Genomic DNA, 23,145 nt, shown 5'->3' with positions numbered 1-23,145 from the left:
CGCAAGAATCTCCTTGCTTCCAGTTATCTGGGCGCGAAAAACAAAGTCTAAAGGCATTCATTCGAGATGCAAGTTGATCGACTTACGAGCTCGGGTCTGGAGCGAATTAAACTCGTATGTCGAGGTACCACTGTATTATGTTGTTTAAGTGTTCCGTTTATTTTTTTGAGCAGTGTATTTCGTCATCTCCCTCTTCTGCTCTCTCATGTACAATTCTTCCAACGGCAAGAAATCTCTTCCTTAGAGCCTTAGAAAGTCGGTCCCTCATTCCACAATTACGCAAAACTAGCTTATCTATATTGGAAACTTGTATTCCAGAGACCTCGCCTGAGGAAGTGAGCCTAAATCTGGAAAACAAGCACATCGGAGGTGAGAAGACTATATTCAAGGTTTACTGCAGGGCACATCCACTGGGGACAGTGGTGGGCCACAATCAGTTCAACAACCGGTTCGATGATCGCGTGCACCTAACCCGCAACGTTCAAAATACAATTTGGAGCTGAATTGCTTACCTTCTCAGGTGGCCCCAGTAAGTAGAACAGCAGAGGAGCAGAAATCAGTTGTGCTGAACAAATCAGCTGAGCGAAAGGAGAAAATATAGGACAGGATAGGGCAGGGGCCAGGCCTGCTGACCTTCAGAACTAGCGGTCCAAAACCAGTCCAAACCGGCAGCAGTCCACTGATTGGGGAGTATAAATATTTTAGGGTGGATACTGCTCCCTTGAATCTGCCCTGGCTACAATTAACACAAATGCAAAGCCAATGGGAAGGGAAGGACATTTCTTTTTTCCATAAAATGCTCATTCCGGATGAAACATCTGGTCAGTTAATACTCTCTCTCTCTCTCTCTGTGTGTGTGTGTGTGTAGGCTTCTTCCTTTTAAAAAGGCTGAATAACTGACCCTTTAAACCAGAAGCTTATCTCCACCTATTATCACCAAGTTAAAATGTTTTTTAAATCAGGTGGGAACTCAAGAAGGTCGAAAAATTATCCCGGAGACTGTAGGCTGCCAACCGTTAGAATAGGAAAGAGTAAGATAAGATAGAGTAGGTAGGATAGAGTATGGCAAGATAGGGTATAGTAGAGTAAGGTAGGGCAGAGTAGAGTGGGATAAAGTAAGAAAGGTAGGGTAGAGTAGGATTGGGAAGGTAGAGTAGAGCAGGGTAAAGTAAGATACAGCAGTCTTAGGAGAAGGGCAGCATACAAGTCTAAATAATAATAATAATAATAATAATAATAATAATAATAATAATAATAATAATAATAATGATGATGATGATGATCACTGGAACTTGTGCCGGAACTACCATTTACCAGTGGCAAAGAACTGGTGGGATCATAAGCCCGAAAAAGTGGTCGAAAATGAGCAAGCAAAACTACTGTGGGACTTCTGACTTCAGACTGACCGAATTCTGAAGCATAACACACCAGACATTGTGATCGTGGAGAAAAAGAAAGTATGATCATCGACATCGCAATCCCAGGAGACAGCAGAATTGAGGAGAAGCAGCTAGAGAAATTAGTGAAATACGAAGATCTAAAAATCGAGGTGCAATGACTCTGGCATAAGCCAGTGAAAGTGGTCCCAGTGGTGCTTGGCACGCTGGGCGCAGTGCCAAAGGATCTCAGCGGACATTTGAAAACCATCGGAATTGACAAAATCTCCATTTGTCAATTGCAAAAGGCCGCTTTACTGGGATCGGCAAACATAATTCGCAGCTACATCACGCAGTCCTAGGTGCTTGGGAAGCGCCCGACTGGTGATGAAATACGAAATTCAGCATAGTGATCTCGTTTGCTGTGTTGTACTGACATAATAATAATAATAATAATAATAATAATAATAATAATAATAATAATAATAATAATAATAATAATAATAATAATAGGAGAAGGTAGGGTAGGAGAAGGTAGGATCGGGTAAGGGAATAAGAGATGATTGAGTGGCTTGATGTACCCATTTGAGTATTTCTCAACATTGGTAACTTTAAGATATATGGCAATTTAGCTGCAAAGCTGAGACACCGTGACCCAGATGTTGCTTAAAAACAAGAGCAAAATGTCAACATTTCCTTGGGAAATCTACAAGCAATACTGCCAAATCCCATTGAACGAGCATCTCCATATTTTATTTGCATTAAAGGAGTCTGTGGTACAAAAAAAGAATTCCTTCCGAACGGTCTGAAGACGGTGATCTAGTACCACTTGGCAAAATTTAAAATAAAGATAAAATGACCAATTAAAATGGATTTTCACAAACTACATACAGAGTCCAGTTTCCAACTACCTTTCTTCCCAATTTAGTAAGGAAGGGACTAGGAAGGAAAAAAAACATAATTTTTTTTTTCTTAAGAAAAAAGATTTCGGATATTCTTTTGGTGGAATTGGGATTTTCTTCTCTTTCCTTTCTTTTTTTTTTGTACATTCAAAGATTATTGCATCAGAAAAATGGATCATGCACGTTTCATGTTTTCAGACAAAAACGTTTAACCTGTATTAATTCTTGTCACTTCTAGCTACATTTCAAAGGTGCACCAATTCTACAGCTTTATACTTCTCTTTGCTTTTTTAGTCGCATGCTTTGCCTATGCGCATGCGTTAAGATAATAAATATTAAATACAGGAAAGAACATTAGAAAAAAAAAACCCCATAACATTGGGAATATTTTGCGGCAGGTTTCACCGGGTAAAGGTACAGATTGAAAAAAAAAATGCTTGAGGTAATTCTGTTGGCTATAAACCACTCCACCAAGACTTTTTTTTTTTTTTGAAATTCATGGAAGTTTCTTTTCTTCTCAGAAAATTCAAGTACACAAATACCAGCTGGGACGCTTCAGAAAATACCAAAGGCTGTTTTTCTTTTTCTATTAGTCTATGAGTCGGCATTCACAGAGTTCCTTGTAAATCCTTTTCCGTACTCTGGGCATGTCCTCTTGGGAGAACTGAAAGGACTGGTCTAAGGCGAGGCACTTGCAGTACTGCGAGGGAAACCAAGAAGGAAAAAGTTTTAGAAACAAGGACAAGAGGTAAGGTTCCAGCAGATTTTAAGAAGGGAAAAGCCGATATTTTTCGAAACGCTTACTGCCTTACCTGGAGTACAAAAACTCCACAGTCACTGTCATTTTTCTGTTGTGGAATGCACTGGAAAAACCACATAAACAAAACAAAGAGTTTAACACAAATATTGCACACTGGGTTCCAAGTAACCGATTTGCATTCTGCAGTTGCTCGTTTCCAGATCACCAGCAATTTGCAACCAACCTCTAATTATGATGGGGTGTATCTCAAACACGGTGCCAATCCATTTGCTTTCGGAAAGAGCCAATTTGTGTTGCCCGTTTAAAAGAGGACCAGGTAGCAAATAAAAAGATTGCTCCCTCCACAGCTTGGAGATCACTGGGAAGCAATGGTGGGCTGCCACACTGTGGGTGTGGCTTATTTTGTGGGTGTGGCCTGATGGTCATGCGATTGGGTAGGAGGGGCTTGTTGGCCATGTGACCAGATGGGAGTGGCTTAACAATCATGTGACTGGGAGTGGCTTAAAGGTCGTGTGACTGGGTGGGAGTGGCTCAACAATCAAGATAAGTTTTCAAATTGGTGCCTGGATTCTTTTTCAGTTGATTAAATCACATTATTTGAATAGCCACAAAAAGGACAAATGATAGACAGCATGATTGTCTATGTGACGAGTCTACGGAGAGGGGCGGCATACAAATCTAATAAATAATAATAATAATAATAATAATAATAATAATAATAATAATAATAATAATGATGATTTGTTGAGGGGCACAGTAATATTTTAAGGTTTTGTACCGAATCCACAAGGTTCAGTATGATAACAGATTAGGCAAGTAGCTCAATTTTTTTTCATTGCTATAAAAGTTCAGTTCTAGATAATGGTTAAAATGAATCCCGGGAGTTGAAGTCTACAATCTTAAAAGTTGCCAAGTTTGGAGACCCCTGGTAGACTGCACATGGTGCTTGCACGATTAATGGGGTATTTGGCAACCCACCACAACTGCAAAACGGGTTACCAAGCGCCCAGACCACATTCACATTGTGACTGCGGGAGGCACGGAAAAAGCCGTAAGTTCAGGTACATATTATGAGTGTCCTCATTCAGTACTGTTGAATCTTTGACCGATTGCAGAACAAATGGTCATTAAGCGAGGACTACCTGCACTCTCATGTGGAAATGTGCAAATGAGAGTAAGAAAGGGACAGTTTTTTGAAAAAGAGATCGCAATGTTTTTTTTCTTTCAGGGGTAATATTTTTCCCCGATGTGATCCAACCGAAAACATCCATCTCGATGCTCAAAAATATGGCAGATTCTTATGTGGATTTGGCGACGTAAGTAAACACATGTGTTGTTTTGTAAATGGAAAATAAATTCCATCTCTCAGCCACATGCCAAAATTTTAATAACCAAGATGGGGCAGCTTCTTCCCAATTATTTCAAGTCAATATTTGAACTCTGCTATCTCCTTTACACAGGCTCAATTTATTCCGAGCATGCACAAACATGGCCAAACTCGCTGGTTCAGGGAAAGAGTTACTCCTAGCCTACTCTGCACAGAGAAGAGGTTTTTTTTCCCACAGCTCAGCAGCTTAACATATTTTGGGCATCATTAAGGCATTTTAGAACAAGGCTGCCCATTTGAGCACTAACTAGCCCCTAGCAACGCATGTTCACAATGTACTAACTGTGAAGAAGAGGGAGATGACTAGATGATGTGCTAAGTGTTCAATGCACTGTCATCAATCAGAGTCACAGCAGTATTAGTTTGGTTCTGCAACCCAACAGGACCGACACAGACTTCAGAGGAGAATCAGAACTGCAGAAAAAACAACTGCTGCCAACCTGCCTTCCATTGAGGACCTGTATACTGCACGAGTCAAAAAGAGGGCGGTGAAAATATTTACTGACCCCTAGCATCCTGGACATAAAACTGTTTCAACTCCTTCCCTCAAAAGGACACTATATAGCACTGCACACCAAGACAACTAGACACAAGAACAGTTTTTTTCCCGAACGCCATCACTCCGCTAAACAAATAATTCCCTCAACACTGTCAAACTATTTACTAAATCTGCAATACTATTACTACTAGTTTTTTCTCATCGTTCCTATCACCCATTTCCTCCCAGCTATGACTGTAACTTGTATCTTTAAGATTTTAATTAATATTGATTGTTTCCTGATTGCTTATTTGTACCCTATGACAATCATTAAGTGTTGTACCTTATGATTCTTGACAAATGTATCTTTTCTTTTATGTACACTGAGAGCATATGCACGAAGACAAATTCCTTGTGTGTCCAATCACACTTGGCCGATAAAATTCTATTCTATTCTATTCTAATTCTATTATAGAGAAGTTCAATAAATTACAATGTCTGTGGAAAAAGTGAGCCCAGCCTTACTTCAAAAACCTGTTTCCTAAGTAATGAGTAACATCTTAATTAAGTTCTATATTAGGATGTCCTAGGATCCTCATGTCTGCTGAAGGCAATGTTTACGTTATTAAGAAAATAATGATTATTTAGTTTGGCCTTTTCCCATCCACTGCTCTACTTTTATTTTCTCTAAAACATTATTATCTTTCTGTAACAGCTTTGTTCCCTATGCCATCCATCTGGTAAAACTCGCAAGGGCCGTTTTTCTTGTCCTGTACCTGTATACATCTGATCTAGACTGTGTTGTTTCTCTGTGTCATATCATAATATATGTGGATATATGCATAGTTTAAAAAAAATTGACATGTTTACGTGGTGTATATTGGAGGTGGTGGCCTTTTGAGAGCTGCATGAAATTTCATTTTAATATATGCCGATTGGTGTACATTTAAAGTGACAAAGTTATTCTAAGTCCAAATTTAAACTTGGGGTACTCAAGCTTTTGGAGCCAATCGGGACCACCTGATTATTTTTTAGGGCTCCTAAAGAAGGAGGTACAGGTAGTCCTTGAATTACGGCCACAATTGAGCCCAAAATTTCTGTTGCTAATTGAAACATTAAGTGAATTTTGCCTCACTTTATGGCTTTTCTCACTTTGCAGCAGAAATTTTGGACTCAATTGTGGTCGTAAGTCGAGGACCATCAGTATTCCGCCAGGGCTATCTTTGATTGTCAATCGCTATTGTAACTGGACCAATCTGGCAACTTGATATCCCTACAGGGAAAAGCCATCTTTCTTTCTTTCTTTCTTTTTTTCTTTCTTTCTTTCTCCTCTTCTCTTTCTTTCCCTTCCTTCCATTCTTCCTTCTCTCTCTCTCCCTCTTTCTTTCTTTCCTTCTTTTTCTCGTTTTATTTTACTTTCTGCCTTTGTTCCTTCCCTCCCTCTTCTTTCCTTCCTTTTTTTCTTACAAACCTCCAGTGATGATAATGTATAACAACAGTTATAAGTTATTATTCATAATTTCCTTCCTTCCTTCCTTCCTTCCTTCCTTCCTTCCTTCCTTCCTTCCTTCCTTCCTTCTTTCCTTCCTTCCTACCTTCCTTCATATGCCACCCTTCTCCTGAGACTCAGGGCGTCTCACATCTCCCACTTTCAAACTATCTCTTCAACCTTTTTCCTAATAAGTACATACCCCTCTGAGTCATACTATGCAAAAAACTTTCCCAAATACGCCCCCCCCCCCCAAATAAATGGGGAGGTGGGACTCTCTTATATCTTGGCTAGAAATTCTGACTTTTGCTTCCAACTTATAGGGAGGGGCACCCAACCAGGCAAAGTACCGCATTTTTCAGAGTATAAGACGTACCTTTTCCTCCCCAAAAGAGGCTGGAAATTTGGGTGCGTCTTATACTCTGAATGTAGGTTTTTTTATTTGTTTGTTTTTTCCCCCCGAAGCTTTTGTTTCCCAGCCCTAACTAGGTGCTAATGATCTTCTCAGCTCTTGCTGGCTTGCAAGCTCTTTCATTGTTACTCTCTCCAAAGAATGTTTTTACAGCCCTAAATCTTTGCATGCTTTTTTCATTGCTCTACTTGCTCAGAATAAGTTTCTTTCCAGCCCTAATCAGATGCTAATGATGTTCCCAGCTCTTACCTGCTGGCAAGCTCTTTCATTGTTATTCTCTCTGAAAAGTTTTTTTAAAGCCCTAACCGGGGGATAAAATAATCTTCTGAAGCTAAGCAGACTAAGGATGAATATCTGGTAGGCAGATTTTTTCCCCCTATTTTCATTCCCCAAAACTAAGGTGCGCCTTATACTCTGAAAAATACGGTAGCTGTGTGCTGCTCCTTTGCAAGCAAGGAACATAAAATTAACCAAGCCACAAATTCATAGATATCCTGAACAAACTACATAGTCTGCTTTTTTTTTATTCAATCCATCTTTTATAATTATAGGGAATTAGTGTAACGATGCTATAGTTAAGCAGCAGCTAAGCTATACTTTGCAGGCAGAGAAGAATTGTTTAAAAGGGAAGATCTGGTATGCTGGTTACGCTCCGATTCCACGATGGTTATGTTTTTGGCAGCTGAAAAGCTGCTTCAGCTACTGAAATGCTCTAATTTTCATTTTTTCTGTTTGACATTATAAACAGAGCTCCCCTTTTAAATGATACGTAGTTGGAGGGAAGGAGGAAGCTGTCTATACGGCCTGGTGATGAACATCTGGATGGAAATTCTGGGGATGGAATTCAGACATCTGAAAGCTGCCCAGATCAGAGCAGCCTCCCTCCAACTTGGCACTCACAAAAGTGCCAGGTCTAGAGTAGGAATGGGCCATCAGTAGTCCCAGGACTACGGTTTTTGTCCCCCCCCCCCCCAGGTAAATGCTCTCTACACTCTTTGAAGAGTGTTCGGAAACTTCAAATCATGCAGCCATGGGCCTCTCTAAGCATGCCCGTATTTTTCCAACACTCCACGGACTGCATTAGTTGCCGATTGGTTTCCGGACACAATTCAAAGTGTTGGTAATGACCTATAAAGCTCTACATGGCTTCGGGCCAGATTACTTACGGGACCACCTTCTGCCGTATAAGTCCCAGTGACCTATTAGATCCGCAAAGTCGACCTTCTCCAGATCCCGCCAGCCAGACAATGTCATTTGGCAGGACCTAGGGGAAGAGCCTTCTCTGTAGGGGCCCCGGCCCTCTGGAATCAGCTCCCCCCGGAGATTCGCACTGCCCCCAACCTCCTTGCCTTCCGTAAGAGTCTTAAGACTCACCTATGTAGCCAGATTAGGGGGAATTAGGTCTCAGCCCCCTGGCCGACGAAATGAGATACATGTTGTATGATTGAACTGGTATGATTGTTTTTAAATATTGAATTTTTTTAGACTGTAATTTTAAATTTAATTAGGTTTGCCTTTGTGCTGTATTGTCATATTACATGTTGTGAGATACTCTGAGTCCTCGGAGAAGGGGGCATACAAATCTAATAAGTAAGTAAGTAAGTAAGTAAATAAGTAAGTAGGTAAGTAAGTAGGTAGGTAGGTAGGGAGGTAAGTAAGTAAGTAAGTAAGTAAATAAGTAAATAAGTAAGTCCTTCTCTAATTAAAACTTGGCGGTTTTCCAACATTCTGACCCAAGAACTTATGAAAATTACGGTATGGGTAGTCTTTAACTTAAAACAGCTTATTTAGTGACTGTCTGAAGCAGAGGTCTTCAAACTTGGCAACTTTAAAACTTACAGACTTCAACTCCCAGAATTCTCCAGTCATGTTTCCGAACTTCCGGTTGGGCCATTGGGTCCGTTTTTTGCCAGCCACAGGCTCCAGAGGCTTTCCTGAGACCTGGGGAAGGTGGAAACAACCTCCGACCCACCCTTCAGAAGGCTGAAAATCAGCTGGAATCCATTTTTCGCCATCCACAAGCTCTGGAGGCTTCAATGAACCCTGCACTCATTTGGGGGGAGGGGGTAGCGTGGCAGGGTGGATGAACTTGTTCTCACATGCACAGGGGGGAGGACATTGCATTATGGGTGTGAATACACACATAAGTGCTATCACGTGCGGGTGCACCCTTGTACCATCTGATCAAAAAATCAGTTCACGGATCTAGATCAATATGCTTGTTTATTGCTCCTTTGGTAGAATACCAGGCTTCAATAGATTCACATGTGTGGCTGGTGCTGTCATGGCTGATGATTTTTCTTCCTTCCCAATCGAACCGGTGTTGTTTATACAGTGGTACCTCTACTTATGAACTTAATTCATTCCATGACCAGGTTCTCAGGTAGAAAAGTTTGTAAGAAGAAGCCATTTTTCCCATAGAAATCAATGTAAAAGCAAACAATGCGTGCGATTGGGGAAACCACAGGGAGGGTGGAGGCCCTGTTTCCTCCCAGGAGATTCTTAGAGAGGCCCCAAAGAGGCTTCTCCCTGCCTTTTCTGGCCCTGTTTCCTACCAGGAAATTCCTAGAGAGGCCCCACAGAGGCTTCTCCCTGCCTTTTCTGGCCCTGGTTCCTCCCGGGAGATTCCTAGAGAGGCCCTACAGAGGCTTCTCTTCACCTTTTCCGGTCCTAGTTCCTCCCAGGAGATTCCTAGAGAGGCCCCACAGAGGCTTCTCCCTGTCTTTACTGGTTAGTTTTGGAGGCTCGGGTTTGTAAGTGGAAAATGGTTCTTGAGAAGAGGCAAAAAAATCTTGAACACCTGGCTTTTATCTAGAAAAGTTCATAAGTAGAGGGGTTCGTAGGTAGAGGTACCACTGTATTATCAATGCGGTTTGTGATCAGGGATTTTTGGCCGTGCCATTTAGACATCATGAACTCTTGGTTTCAATTGACTTCCTGTCTGTCCCGACATAGAATTACAATCGTTGCAATTGGTTTTGTATACTGCGTTGCTGTGCTCTCCCTTCTGTGCTTCGTCTTTAGGTTTTTTTGCCAAGTGTAAATATGGGTTATAATAATAATAATAATAATAATAATAATAATAATAATAACAACAACAACAACAACAACAACAACAACAGAGTTGGAAGGGACCTTGGAGGTCTTCTAGTCCAACCCTCTGCTTAGGCAGAAAACTCTACACTACTTCATCTTAAAAACTTCCAGTGTTGGAGCATTCACAACTTCTAGAGGCAAGCTGTTCCACTGTATAATTATTCTAACTGTCAAGAAATGTCTCCTTAGTTGTAAGTTACTTCTTTCCTTGTTTAGCTTCTACCCATTGCTTCTTGTTCTACCCTCAGGTACTTCGGAGAATAGGTCGACTCTTTTTTTTTTGTGGCAACCCGAGATATTGGAACACTGCTATCATGTCGCCCCTTAGTCCTTTTTAAAAATTAAACTAGAGATACCCAGTTCCTGCAACTGTTCTTTATATGTTTTAGCCTCTAGTCCCCTAATAATCTTTGCCGCTCTTCTCCGCACTTTTTCTAGAGTCCCAGAGTTTCCTAGAGTTTGTGAGCCTATCACCAAGTCAGATCTTCCGTCAGGTACTAACCAAAAAATTACCTTGCTTCCATGAATAGCACTTACCTTTGTAACAGCCGTCTGCCAATCCTGAAGGAAATCAGGCCGGTTCTTTTCTTTAGCTTCTGTCAGCAAGTATTTCCGTATGTTCTTTTTGAGGGGATGGAATAGGAGAAGGAATATGAATCAGAGCCTGCTTGGATCGGTTGTAAGTTTCTTAAACAAGCACTTCCTCACACATCGTGCCCTCCGAGACTCAGTGGATACAAAGAAAAGTGTTTGGCTTGGAATAGAAAGCTCCCTTAATGGCCATGATTTAAAATAAAAAAACATTCTGGATAAATCTTACAGGAATCATTAGCTTTCAGTGTAATTAACCTCCTGGGGTTTTAATTTATTTTATCTCTGCAACAAATCTGTCTGTGTTGCCTGCAGAGTTTTTACCGAAAGGAAGGGGATCAATAACGGACATGAATTGCTAAAGTTATTTAAGACGGCTATAAGAACGGGCAGGAACCTTCCAGTCGGTTGCTACTAGGGAAGATTTGTTGGGACTACAACTCCCAGAATTCTTAAGCAGATGTTGGTCTTGGGCCCAAAGGGTTGGGAGCACTGAAATAAGTCACATCATAGTGAATTTGGAGAAAGGTTCACCGTCACTGCTTTAATGAAAGATGGCTGGAGTTTTATTTATTTATTTATTTATAAATTTTATTGGCCGGCCGTCTTACCACAGGGTAACTCCGGGTGACTTATTTCTTAGTTAAAACATAGAATGTTAAAATCAAACCTTAAAACCAGAGGCAAATGGAGAGGGGCAAGTAGGGGTTTGTTATTCCTCAATCAATCACCTCCGTTATGCTGAGACCCGAAGCTGAAAAGACGGCCACATCTTTTAGGCCCTTACAAAAAGATAGGAAGGTTCGAGCCAACCTCGCAATGGGGGTGGAGGGGAGGAGGCAAGATGTTTCAAAGCAGGAGTCTCCAACCTTGACAACTTTAAGACTTGTGGATTTCAACTCCCAGAATTCCTCAGCCAGCAAAGCTGAAGTCCACAAGACTTAAAAGTTTGTTTAATTTATTTGTTTGTTTGTTTTGTCAAGTATGTTTTGGTCGTACACAAAGTTATAACAATGTTTATATACATGATACTAGTAAAGGAGAATAGGCGTTGATTGCTTACCTGAACGCCTCTTCTCGTACGGTGAGTGGGTACAGCAGTCTCATGGGTTGCTCCTGTCCAATCCGTTGGAACTGAGCCTAGTATTAAAAAAGACTGCTGGATCCGCCCCTTCCCCAGAATTCGCGAATCCGTAGACTAGGCTCAGTAGTGAAGCTCTTTAATGTTCAACTCTCATGTGTTATAAGAAAATAGAATAGAAGGTAAAGAAGACACATACAAGGGCGGGAAGTGACTGCTGTACCCACTCACCGTACGAGAAGAGGCGTTCAGGTAAGCAATCAACGCCTATTCTCCGTACTGAAGGAGTGGGTCCAGCAGTCACATGGGACATACCCAAGAGATAGGTCCCTAGGGTGGGAGTACATTGCTATCGTGAGAGATAACGGATTGGAGTACTCTTCTTCCGAAGGCAGCGTCTGCTGATGCGTACGAATCAATCTTGTAGTGTTTTATAAAGGAATTTGGCGAGGCCCAAGTGGCTGCTTTGCAGACTTCTTCCAACGGAGCCTGAGTCGCCCAAGCGGCAGATGTGGCAGCACTTCTGGTGGAATGCGCTGTAATATTCCTTGGAATGGAGAGGGAAGCTGTCTCGTAGGCCTTTGAGATGGCCCCTCTGATCCAACGACCTATTACTGTGGAAGACACTCTGGATCCCAAGGATCTGGGATGGTAGGCTATGAAGAGTGCTTCAGATCTCCGGATGGATCTTGTGCGTTGGATATAAATCTTTAGCGCTCTAGTGAGATCTAGAGTGTGCCATCTAATCGCCAGGGGATGCTCTCGTTGGAGACAGAAAGAAGGTAAAACGATATCCTGAGATCTGTGGAACATGGAACTGACCTTGGGTAGAAAGGTGGGGTCCAGCCGCAGAACCACCTTATCCTGATGAAACTGACAGAGGTCCTGTCTGATAGAAAGGGCTGCCAACTCAGATATGCGTCGGGCGGAAGTAATCGCCACCAGGAATGCTACCTTGAAGGATAGGTACCTGAGGGACGCAGAGTTCAGGGGTTCGTAAGGTGCTTGAGTAAGAGAGTGGAGAACCCGTGGCAAGTCCCAGGTTGGATATCTGTGGATTTTAGAAGGCCTGAGATTGGCCACTCCTCTTAGAAATTCTTGGATTTCTGGAAGGGAGCGTAGGGGCTGCCTGCGAGGCCCCGCCAAGACGGAAGAGATAGCGGCCAGATGGCGGCGGATGGTGCTGGTAGAGAGACCTTGGTGAAAACCTTTCATAAGGAAGGCGATTAACCTGTGTATGGGAAGACACAGGGGGGATAAGCCCTCCTGCGAGCACCACTGATGAAATTTGGACCAAGTATGGTCGTAGATCCGATTGGTAGACCCCCTTCTAGATTTCAGAATGATTTCCACTGTGTCTGGGTCATACCCTCGCAGGTCTAAGTCCCTCCGGATAACAGCCAGGCGGTGAGGTGGAACCACTCTGGATCCGGATGGAAGGAGGCCCCCTGCCGCAACATATCCTCCGAAGCGGGGAGTCGCCAGGGGTCCTGGACGGACAGTTGTTGAAGGTCCGCGAACCAGGGTCTGCGAGGCCAGTGAGGGGCAATCAGGATTACACGTGCTTTCTCCAGGAGGATTTTGTTGATCACGTCTGGCAGAATTGGAATTGGAGGGAAGGCATACAGTAGGCCTGGAGGCCAAGGACTCCTGAGGGCATTGACTGCCTCCGCTCCCGGAGACGGGAACCTGGAGATGAAGCGGGGAAGCTGGGTATTGTCTCTGGTCGCGAATAGATCCAACACTGGATGGCCGAACCTGAGGCAGATTTGGTGGAACAGTGACTGATGGAGATTCCACTCGCCTGGATCTATGGTGGCTCGTGAGAGCCAGTCCGCTTGGACGTTGAGGCTCCCCGAGATGTGATCGGCTAGAAGCGATTGGAGATTTTTCTCTGCCCAAAGACCCAACTTCAGGGCCTCCCTCATGAGGGCCTTGGATCTTGTGCCTCCCTGTCTGCAAATATGGCTTTTGGTGGCTATATTGTCGGTGAGAATCAGCACATGTTGGTTGGATATGTGAGGTTGGAATTGCTTTAGAGCTAGAGACACGGCTCTTAATTCTAGCCAATTGATGGGCTTGGAAGCCTCCTCCGGTGACCATGTGCCCTGAGCTAAAAGACCTTGGGCGTGGGCTCCCCAGCCCGAGAGGCTGGCATCTGTGGTGACTACAAACTGGTCGGGACACCGGAAGGGGGATCCCTTGTCTAGGGCTGGAGAAGTCCACCACTTGAGGGATCTGCGAACCGTCGGTGGGATGGTGATGCGTCGGTTCGAGTTGCTGTGGCCTGATCTCTGAAATGGTAATAGTAGCCATTGAAGTTCCCTGGCGTGAAGGCGGGCCCAGGGAACAATACCAATACATGACACCATCTTACCCAAAAGGGAGGATAGGGTGACAATGGAGGCCGATTGCTGGGGCAGGATGCGAGCAATGAGATCCAAAATGCTGCGTTTTCTCTCATTGGAGAGAAAAACCTGGGATATTTCGGAATTAATGATAGTCCCCAGATGCAGGATGGAAGTGGATGGATCAAGATGACTCTTGTTAAGGTTTATGGAAAAACCATGGTTCTGTAGAACCGACATGGTAGAGGAGAGGTCTGCAGCTACACCAGCTCTGGAATTACCATGAATTAAAATGTCATCTAAATAACATAAAATATGAATGGGAGAGGCCCGGATATGAGCCGCCAAGGATCCCAAGAGTTTAGTGAAAACCCTGGGAGCTGAGGAGAGCCCAAAAGGCATAGCCCTATACTGAAAATGCCTGCCTTGAAAGGCAAAGCGCAGAAATCTCCTATGGACCTTGGCAATGGGGATATGGAGGTAGGCCTCAGTGAGATCTAGAGACACCATAAAGTCTCCTCGATGAAGAGCTGATAAAATGGAAGATAGGGAGTGCATTTTGAATTTTCTATATTTAATGAAGCGGTTTAATTTCTTTAGGTCCAAGATGGCTCTCCAGCCTCCAGAAGTCTTAGGGACCATGAAGAGGATGGAATAGAAGCCTAAACCTCTCTGGAGAGAGGGGACCGGTTGAATAGCTCTAATAGTCAACAAATGAGAAATAGCCTCCTCCATTCGAATACGAGATGGAGAGGAACTGGGAGAGGGACAAGAAATAAAACGGTTAGGGGGAGAAGAAATAAACTCTAACCTTAGGCCCCTTTCCACTGTGTCAATGACCCAGGGGTCCTTACAAGAGCGGTGCCAGGCGGAAGAGAACCAGGCTAGGCGACCGCCTATAGGCAGGTGAGAAAACTTACCATCTGGTTCTTTTGGAAGTTCTGGTAGTAGAGGATCCTCTCTGATAGCGGGACCCTCTGCCCCTGGTGGTTCTAGCTTGGGATCGAAAGCGAGGGGAATACTGACCTGGGCTCTTGTGAAATGCGAAGCTTTGATCCTGCTGACGCCCGGTGCGCCGAAAGGACTGCGGTTTCGGGGCCTTCTTGGTGGTAGGTCCCAAGACCTTTTTCTTGTCTGCGTTTTCCGTAAGGAGAGGGTCCAGAAGATCTCCGAAGAGGAGGTTACGTTTCAGTGGACCCATAGCTAACTGCCATTTCTGTCTTACCCCCGCCTGCCAAGGGCGGAGCCATAGAAGCCTTCTGGCCGTTGTGGAGGCTGCTACTGATCTGGCTGCAAATCTGGAAGATTGGAGAGTAGCATCTGCTATATATTGGGCAGCTGCGAAAATTTTGTTGAAATCCTGTTGGCCCCGTAAGTCATCTGGAGGCAGGTGTAGTTGGAGCTGACGAAGCCATAAGAGCATAGCTCTGGAAAAGAAGGATGCCGCTGCAGCACTCTTAATGGCCCATGAGTCTGCAAGGAGACTTCTTTTGAGCATTTGTTCAAGTCGTTTGTCCTCTGGCCGGAGGACCTCCTCTGCCTCGCCAGGCATGGCAGCCGTTGAGTGGAGCGTCTTCACTGGTTCATCTGGCCTGGGACATGTTAGGAGTTCCTCATAGGAGGGGGAGAGCTTGTAGAGCTTCTTGTCCTTGGGAGTGGGAGTGAAGCCTATGGTTGGGTGGTCCCACTGTTTAAGCAAGGCATCCTTAAACAACTTGGGCATAGGAATTACCTCATTGTCTTCCTGTTCCTCCATGAAGTAAGGAAGATTTTCCTCTGGGGGGTCTGTGGAAGGAGTAGCTTGCTTCTCTTGCCCGGCTAGCCCCGTGGATACTCTAGCTTTTAGCAGGAGAGATTTGAAAAGCTGCGAAGGGAAAATAGCAGCTGGGGCTGGAATCTTAATCTGAGATTCCTCATCCTCCGACAGACGCTGAAAGGGGTCATCATCCTCTTCTGCATCCACGTCCTCATCCTCTTCCTGAGAGGAGTCAGAGACCTCCATGACTGGGGCTCTGTAGGAAGGAGAAGAACTCACGGGACGGGAGGAGCGAGGGGGAGGATGAGACAGAGGAGGTACATTTAAAGATGAGAGTCTAGCATCAATAGTGTTAGTCAGAATAGTCAAGATAGACTGAAACTCCGGTGGCAAGGAAGAAATATCAGCCGGAAAAGCCTGAGGATCCCTGAGGCCCTGAACAGGTTCTGGCTGGGGGAAATCCTCGGTAATATCTGGCTCCTCTGGACCTAAACCCCATAGGTTAGGTTGGGGTGGATTTAGGTTTGGCTCATCCAGGGATAGCACAGGTACCCCAGAGGGAGGCAGGTTAGAGGCCTCCGGGGGGGTAGGGTTGATATGCACTTGGGCCTGCACCTTAAAACGTTTGGCTGATTTATCATGTATTTTTTGTAGGGCTAGGTCCCTTCTCTTCTCAGCCCTAGTGGGCTTGGCTAAAGACTGAGAGCCTGAGGAAGAGGAGGAAGAGGCCTGGGGAAGCTCAGAAGGATTACCAGTAGGCCTAACCTCTTTGGAACCTTTGGTAGTGCCTCTCTTGGGAAGGGAAGCCATAGTCTGAGCAATTACAGAAGACAAGGCTTGAGCCAAAAAATAGGGGAGAGAAGAATTATTTTGTGGAATTCCCAAGAGGATAGGTGACCCTGCTCCTAGGCCCAGGAGCAGCTGCGCCTTAAGAGGCAATCCTGGGCGATACCAAGAGTTCTTGTCCTTAAGTGCAGCGTGGCAGGCCTCACTAACTTAACTTTAAGAAAAACCAAGGCACACTGGTTGGAGGCCACTTCCGTGGAGAATAGGCCCGAGGGAACTCAAAGCGACGACTCCAGGGTCAGGCGGCGGGCTGTAGGCACTAATGGCCGACCCCTTAGGGCAGAACCGAAAGTGCAACTTACTGGGCGTCAGAGCCTTGGCGCCAAAATAACTGCTCCGTTATTTGCAATAGGAGCGACTAAGCCCGGGAGACAAAACAAGTCCCACACCGCGGGAGGTAAATAGCCCTTAATTAGTTGAAAAAAATAAAGCTTGCTCACGGCAGGACCTCCAAGGCCGGAGTTAACAAACCGGCCGCGGCTACAGCACGAAGGGAAAAACCGCAAATGGCTGAGCCGCTAACTTCTCCCCCAACTCAAAGCCCTGTAGGGCTGAGAAAAAAAACTGCCGGCAAGCTGAGTAATGGAAAAATCTTACTTGCTATTGAAGAGAGATCGAAGGGAAGGTGTTTTATCGAGAGGAACGAGCATTCACACACATCCGAGGATGCGAACTGAGCGAATTCTGGGGAAGGGGCGGATCCAGCAGTCTTTTTTAATACTAGGCTCAGTTCCAACGGATTGGACAGGAGCAACCCATGAGACTGCTGGACCCACTCCTTCAGTACGGAGAAACATTTGGACAGGGGACGGAAGGCACGCTGGTGCACTTATGTATGTCCCTTACTGACCTCTTAGGAATCGGGAGAGGTCAACAGTGGATAGTCTAAGACAGGGGTAGGCAAAGTTAGCTCTTCTATGACACATGGACTTCAACTTCCAGGTTTCCTGAGCTAGCATGATTGGCTCAGGAATTCTGGGAGTTGAAGTCCACAAGTCAAAGAAGAGCCAACTTTGCCTACCCTTGGTCTAAGGGAAAAAGTTTGGTGGTTGGTGAGTCAGGTAGTGAGTTCCATGCATCAACTACTCAGTTACTAATGGCATATTTCCTGCAATCAGGTTTAGAGTGGTTTACTTTGTTTGTATCTGTTGTGTGCTCGTGTGCTATTGTGGCTGAAGCTGAAGTAGTCGTTGACAGGAAGGATGTTGTAACAGATGAGTGGACCAGAGTACCTTCGGAACCGCCTGCTACCGCACGAATCCCAGCGACCGATAAGGTCCCACAGAGTTGGCCTTCTCCAGGTCCCGTCGACTAAACAATGTCGTTTGGCGGGCCCCAGGGGAAGAGCTTTCTCTGTGGCGGCCCCGGCCTTCTGGAATCAACTCCCCACGGAGATTAGAACTGCCCCCACCCTTCTTGTCTTCCGTAAATTATTCAAGACCCATCTATACCGCCAGGCATCGGGGAGTTGAGACATCTTTCCCCCCGCCAGGCTGTTTTATATTTTTATATTTATGTGTGTGCTGTTTGCTTTTTAGTATGATAGGGTTTTATATGCTTCTCTTAATATTAGATTTGTTTCGCTATATTGTTTTATTACTGTTGTGAGCCGCCCCGAGTCTTCGGAGAGGGGTGGCATACAAATCTAATAAATTGAATTGAATTGAATTTTATGGGTTATGCTTAGGTCGTGTTTAAGGCAATGTAGTTTTAAGCTTCCTAAACCTAGGATTGTATGTCTAGTTGTGTAGGGTATTCGGTTGCGAGTGGAGGAGTTGAGGGCTCTTTTAGTAAAGTATCTCTGGAGTTTATGGTTGCCAGAGGGCAGGAGCCACAACAGACAAAGCCCTCCTCCTGGACCCCACCAGCTGAAATAATCGGGCTAGCAGGAGTGGGAAATAATTCTGTTGGCACGAGTGCGATGGGCTGGTCCTTGTTTTGTAAATCGGAATGACCGTGCCACACCCAGGATGCTTCTATCAAAGGATATGAAAAAGTGGGACGCGTTTTGTTAGAAAGGGCAGCTGTTCCTCTTACCTCTACGCAGAACTTAAAATGAATGCCTTGAGAGTCGTAAAAGGAAATAATTCGGTTAGGGAGATTCACAGTAATTAAGGACCAGTGGACTTCCAGGTGGATAGGAATTAATAAGAGGGTCTTTTTGAAGAGGTCCACCTGGAAAAAGAAAAATGCAGGTCATCCATCAGCAGAAGCGAGCAACGTATCGCCTGCCCACAATGCTGAATGCATCATTAATTCCCAGAGAACCCTAAAGGAAACCAACAGTAGGACAAAGAGGACAGGCGGAGGAAATGTAGGGTGCACTGCCTGCCAATTTCGCACCAGCACACCAGGCCTCCTCCTTCCTCTTTACCTGGGGTGAAGAATTACTGCCTTCCAAACTAGAGGATAGAATCTCCATCAAGTTAATAACCTTTTCAAGGTTTACATGGCAGCTGGAGGGAGACTTCACAGCCTTACTAGGGGGAAAGAATTTCAGAAGTCTGAAGGGTGTATCTGCCAAAGCTTATTTTGGCCCTTCACATACAGACCGCCTCGGTTTCTGATTCTCGGGTAGTAACATTTTGCATCCCTGCTCTGATGTTAAATTGCAACTGACAACCACGGGAAAATGAAACTTACTGCCCCAACAGCTGGATAATGCACTCTTCCTTCCTCATTTTGTTTATTTATTTATTATTTGGACTTCTAGGCTGCCTTTCTCTGTAGACTCAGGGCGGCTTACAACATAAAAATACAAAATTACAGCATGTGGGAAATCCAAACATTAAGATCTATAAAACTAATCATAAAGCCTAAAACCCCACCTCCGGACTTTGGTGTTTTTGCGATGCTGCGATTTCGCTGAGGCTTCTCTCGCTGGGAAACCCCACCTCCGGACTTCCGTTGCCAGAGAAGCCCCTGTTTTTGTGATGCAGGGATTCCCCTGCAGCCTCGCAAAAACACGGAAGTCTGGAGGTGGGGTTTCCCATGGAGGAGAGCCTCAGGGGAGTCCCAGCAGCGCAAAAACGGGCGCTTCAGCTGGCAAAAGGGGTGAATTTTGGGCCTGCGCACATTAATCGCTTTTCCATTGATTCCTATGGGAAACATTGTTTCGTCTTACGAACTTTTCACCTTACAAACCTAGTCCTAGAACCAATTAAGTTCGTAAGACAAGGTATCACTGTAGTTTGTAGTTTCTAATTCTAGTCTAAGGAATTGTTGACCACTCCCTAAGGGAGGCATATGGGTAATTCTCCCAAATGAGGTCAGAAACAGTCAGGGGCGGGCTACCATTCCCAGCCCTACCGGAACGGGCTGGGAGCATGCTCCCTCCCTGCGTGACCCCGCGACCTGTGTGCATGCCCCCCCGCCCCGTGCGAGATCAGCAGCTGTGCATGCGCCAAAGCCTAATCTCATGCGAGGACGAGATTTCCAGGTTTCCAGTTCCTTCCTGGAGTCCACGTTTCGGCCGGCCAGGAAGGATGTCTTCGTGACGTCAAAGCTCCGCCCATGGAATTCCCTATTGGGATTCCCCACATCCATTTGAGCCTCCCGACCGGCCAACAGCTCCGCGGCTCTTCTGGCAAGGTGACAGCCGGGCGGCGGGGCTTCTCGGTGGCCTCCCGAACCCGAATGCCAAACCCGAACTTTTGCTGAACTTCTGGGTTCGGCGTTCAGAAGAACGCCGAGAAGCCCCCCAGCTGTTTCAAAAGGCAACAGCCGGGCGGCGGGGCTTCTCGGTGACCTCCCGAACGCCGAACCCAGAAGTTTGGCAAAAGTTTGGCGTTCAGGGGAACGCCAAGAAGCCCCCCGGCTGTTTCAAAAGGCGACAGCCGGGCGGTGGCGCTTCTCAGCAGCGTTACGAACCCAAACGCCAAACCCGAACTTTTGCTGAACTTTTGGGTTCGGTATTCGGCTGGCGGGTTCGTAAGGCGAATAAAGTTCGTAAGAAGAGATAAAAATTTTCCGAACCCCAGGTTCATATCTCGAAAAGTTCGTATGACGGGGGGTTCGTATCACGAGGTACTACTGTATTCAACGATAATATTTCATTCATTCAGATCTAGAATGTGCTATTTGAATGTTCCCTGTATTTTTTTGAGCAGTATATATTTTCTTTTATGTACACTGAGAGCATATGCACTAAAGACAATTCCTTGTGTGTTCAATCACACTTGGCCAATAAAGAATTCTATTCTATTCTATTCCATCCTATCCTATTACCCATCAGTGGTGAAAGAGAATGGTGAGGAAAACCCACTTCCTCCAGCATTTGATGATGTTAGGTAGTTGGATCAAAACTACCAAGCTCAGAGAACACCAGTTCAACCATGACTTACAAATATTCTTTTCTATTGGTTAAAAAAAATACTAGCTGAAGACAAGTCCCAAGAACCTTTCTTCTCTGTACTTTCTTTCTCTTTTATCTCCTAACAATGGGTGGGGGATATGGTCTGAAGCAGAGGTCTTCAAATTTGGCAACTTTAAGACTTGTGGACTTCAACTCCCAGAATCCAAGAAAGCATAGTGGGCTGGAGAATTATGGGAGTTAAAGTCCACAAGTCTTAAAGTTGGCCAGTTTGGGGACCCTGGACTCTGAGCTAAGGACAACTTTTGAAATCTGGCTGATGGTGGGCAGATGCCTATTGATGAAATAAGAGCCATCTAAAAAGCAAATCATGTCAGACTAATCTCATTGATTTCTTTGACTATGTCACAAAGGTGTTGGATCAAGGTGGTGACGTGGATATTGCCTATCTGGACTTCAGCAAAGCCTTTGATACGGTTCCACATAAAGAGCTGATAGATAAATTAATCTTAATCCCTGGATAGTTCAGTGGATTTCAAGCTGGCTGAAGCGTAGACATCAGAGAGTTATTGTTAATGGCGAGTATTCTGAGCAGAGACAGGTTACAAGAGGTGTGCCACAAGGGTCCGTTCTGGGTCCTATTCTTTTTAATATGTTTGTGAGTGACATAGGGGAAGGTCTGGTAGGGAAGGTTTGCCTATTTGCCGATGACTCTAAAGTGTGCAATAGGGTTGATATTCCTGGAGGGGTCTGTATTATGGTAAATGATTTAGCTTTACTAGATAAATGGTCAAAGCAATGGAAACTGCAGTTTAATGTTTCCAAATGTAAAATAATGCACTTGGGGAAAAGGAATCCTCAATCTGAGTATTGCATTGGCAGTTCTGTGTTAGCAAAAACTTCAGAAGAGAAGGATTTAGGGGTAGTGATTTCTGACGGTCTCAAAAGGGGTGAGCAGTGTGGTCGGGCGGTAGGAAAAGCAAGTAGGATGTTTGGCTGCATAGCTAGAGGTATAACAAGCAGGAAGAGGGAGATTGTGATCCCCTTATATAGAGCGCTGGTGAGACCACATTTGGAGTACTGTGTTCAGTTCTGGAGACCTCACCTACAAAAAGATATTGACAAAATTGAACGGGTCCAAAGACGAGCTACAGGAATGGTGGAACGTCTTAAGTATGAAACGTATCAGGAAAGACTTAATGAACTCAATCTGTATAGTCTGGAGGACAGAAGGAAAAGGGAGGACATGATCAAAACATTTAAATATGTTAAAGGGTTAAATAAGGTTCAGGAGGGAAGTGTTTTTAATAGGAAAGTGAACATAAGAACAAGGGAACACAATCTGAAGTTAGTTGGGGGAAAGATCAAAGGCAACCTGAGAAAATATTATTTTACTGAAAGAGTAGTAGATCCTTGGAACAAACTTCCAGCATACGTGGTTGGTAAATCCACAGTAACTGAATTTAAACATGCCTGGGATAAACATATATCCATTGTAAGATAGAATACAGGAAATAGTATAAGGGCAGACTAGATGGACCATGAGGTCTTTGTCTGCCGTCAGTCTTCTATGTTTCTAAGGTCTCTCTGGATATCTGAAGATGGGAGGCTTTTTACAGGAGACAATGAAAAACAGAAAAACAGCAATACTCATGGGGAATGGTTAGAGAGAACCCACAACTTGTCTGAACACTTCTTTCTTCCGAATATCCCTGATAAAAAGATCACTAGGGAACCAATAAAAATCAGGCAACACATTATATTTCTTTTTCCTCTACGCTTTTTGGAAATCCAATTAGTTTGACGCCTTTCATCCCGAAAGGCAGAGAGCAAGCATACAAAAGGACAACAAGAGGCCCTTGTTGAAGCAACTTCTGGGTCAATGATAACTTTTAAGGCTGTTTTTTAGATTTATATCCTGCCTTTCCTCAAAGAAAGGCCAAGCAGTGAATACAGTATTCCCACAGGGTTATTGTTGTTGTTTTTCACCACCACAACCTTGTGAGGTAAGTTGGGCCGAGAGTGACTGCCTCGCTAGTTGCAGGTCCCCTGAGGAAATTTCCAGAAATTTCCATGGCTGAGGGAGTACTTGAACCCAGGGCTCCTCAATCATCACCCAACCGTTTACATAGTCCTGAGGCCAAGCCACCAAACAGCAATTTAAAAATTTCTTGCATTTTAATAGTATTCTCAATAAAAAAATGTTTGCTGAGATTTAGTGAAGCGATAAAAGAGGAATCTGGAGCTCTGAGGGCAGAGGAGAGGGTAGATTTTTTTTTTTTTATACTTCTGCTGTCGTTCCACATTTTTC

General features: G+C 44.6%; 1 protein-coding gene across 3 annotated transcripts in view; it reads right to left on the bottom strand.

Moving 5' to 3' along the window:
- Window positions 1–2,107: 2,107 nt before the first annotated feature.
- SENP5 (SUMO specific peptidase 5) overlaps window positions 2,108–23,145 on the bottom strand; it is a 60,288-nt gene continuing 39,250 nt past the window's right edge. For all 3 annotated transcript variants that reach the window (XM_070753733.1, XM_070753734.1, XM_070753735.1), the window contains exons 7-10: window positions 18,560–18,697; window positions 10,438–10,521; window positions 3,091–3,141; window positions 2,108–2,978 (exon numbers count right to left, since the gene is read on the bottom strand). In XM_070753733.1, the coding sequence (XP_070609834.1) occupies window positions 2,868–2,978; window positions 3,091–3,141; window positions 10,438–10,521; window positions 18,560–18,697 (384 nt within the window). In that variant the 3' untranslated portion in view covers window positions 2,108–2,867. The remainder of the gene's footprint in view (window positions 2,979–3,090; window positions 3,142–10,437; window positions 10,522–18,559; window positions 18,698–23,145) is intronic.

This window comes from Erythrolamprus reginae, chromosome 5 (genome assembly GCF_031021105.1).
Source record: "Erythrolamprus reginae isolate rEryReg1 chromosome 5, rEryReg1.hap1, whole genome shotgun sequence".
NCBI lineage: Eukaryota > Metazoa > Chordata > Lepidosauria > Squamata > Dipsadidae > Erythrolamprus > Erythrolamprus reginae.
The sequence above is the reverse complement of the archived record's forward strand: the minus strand, read 5'-3'. Positions and strand labels throughout refer to the sequence as shown.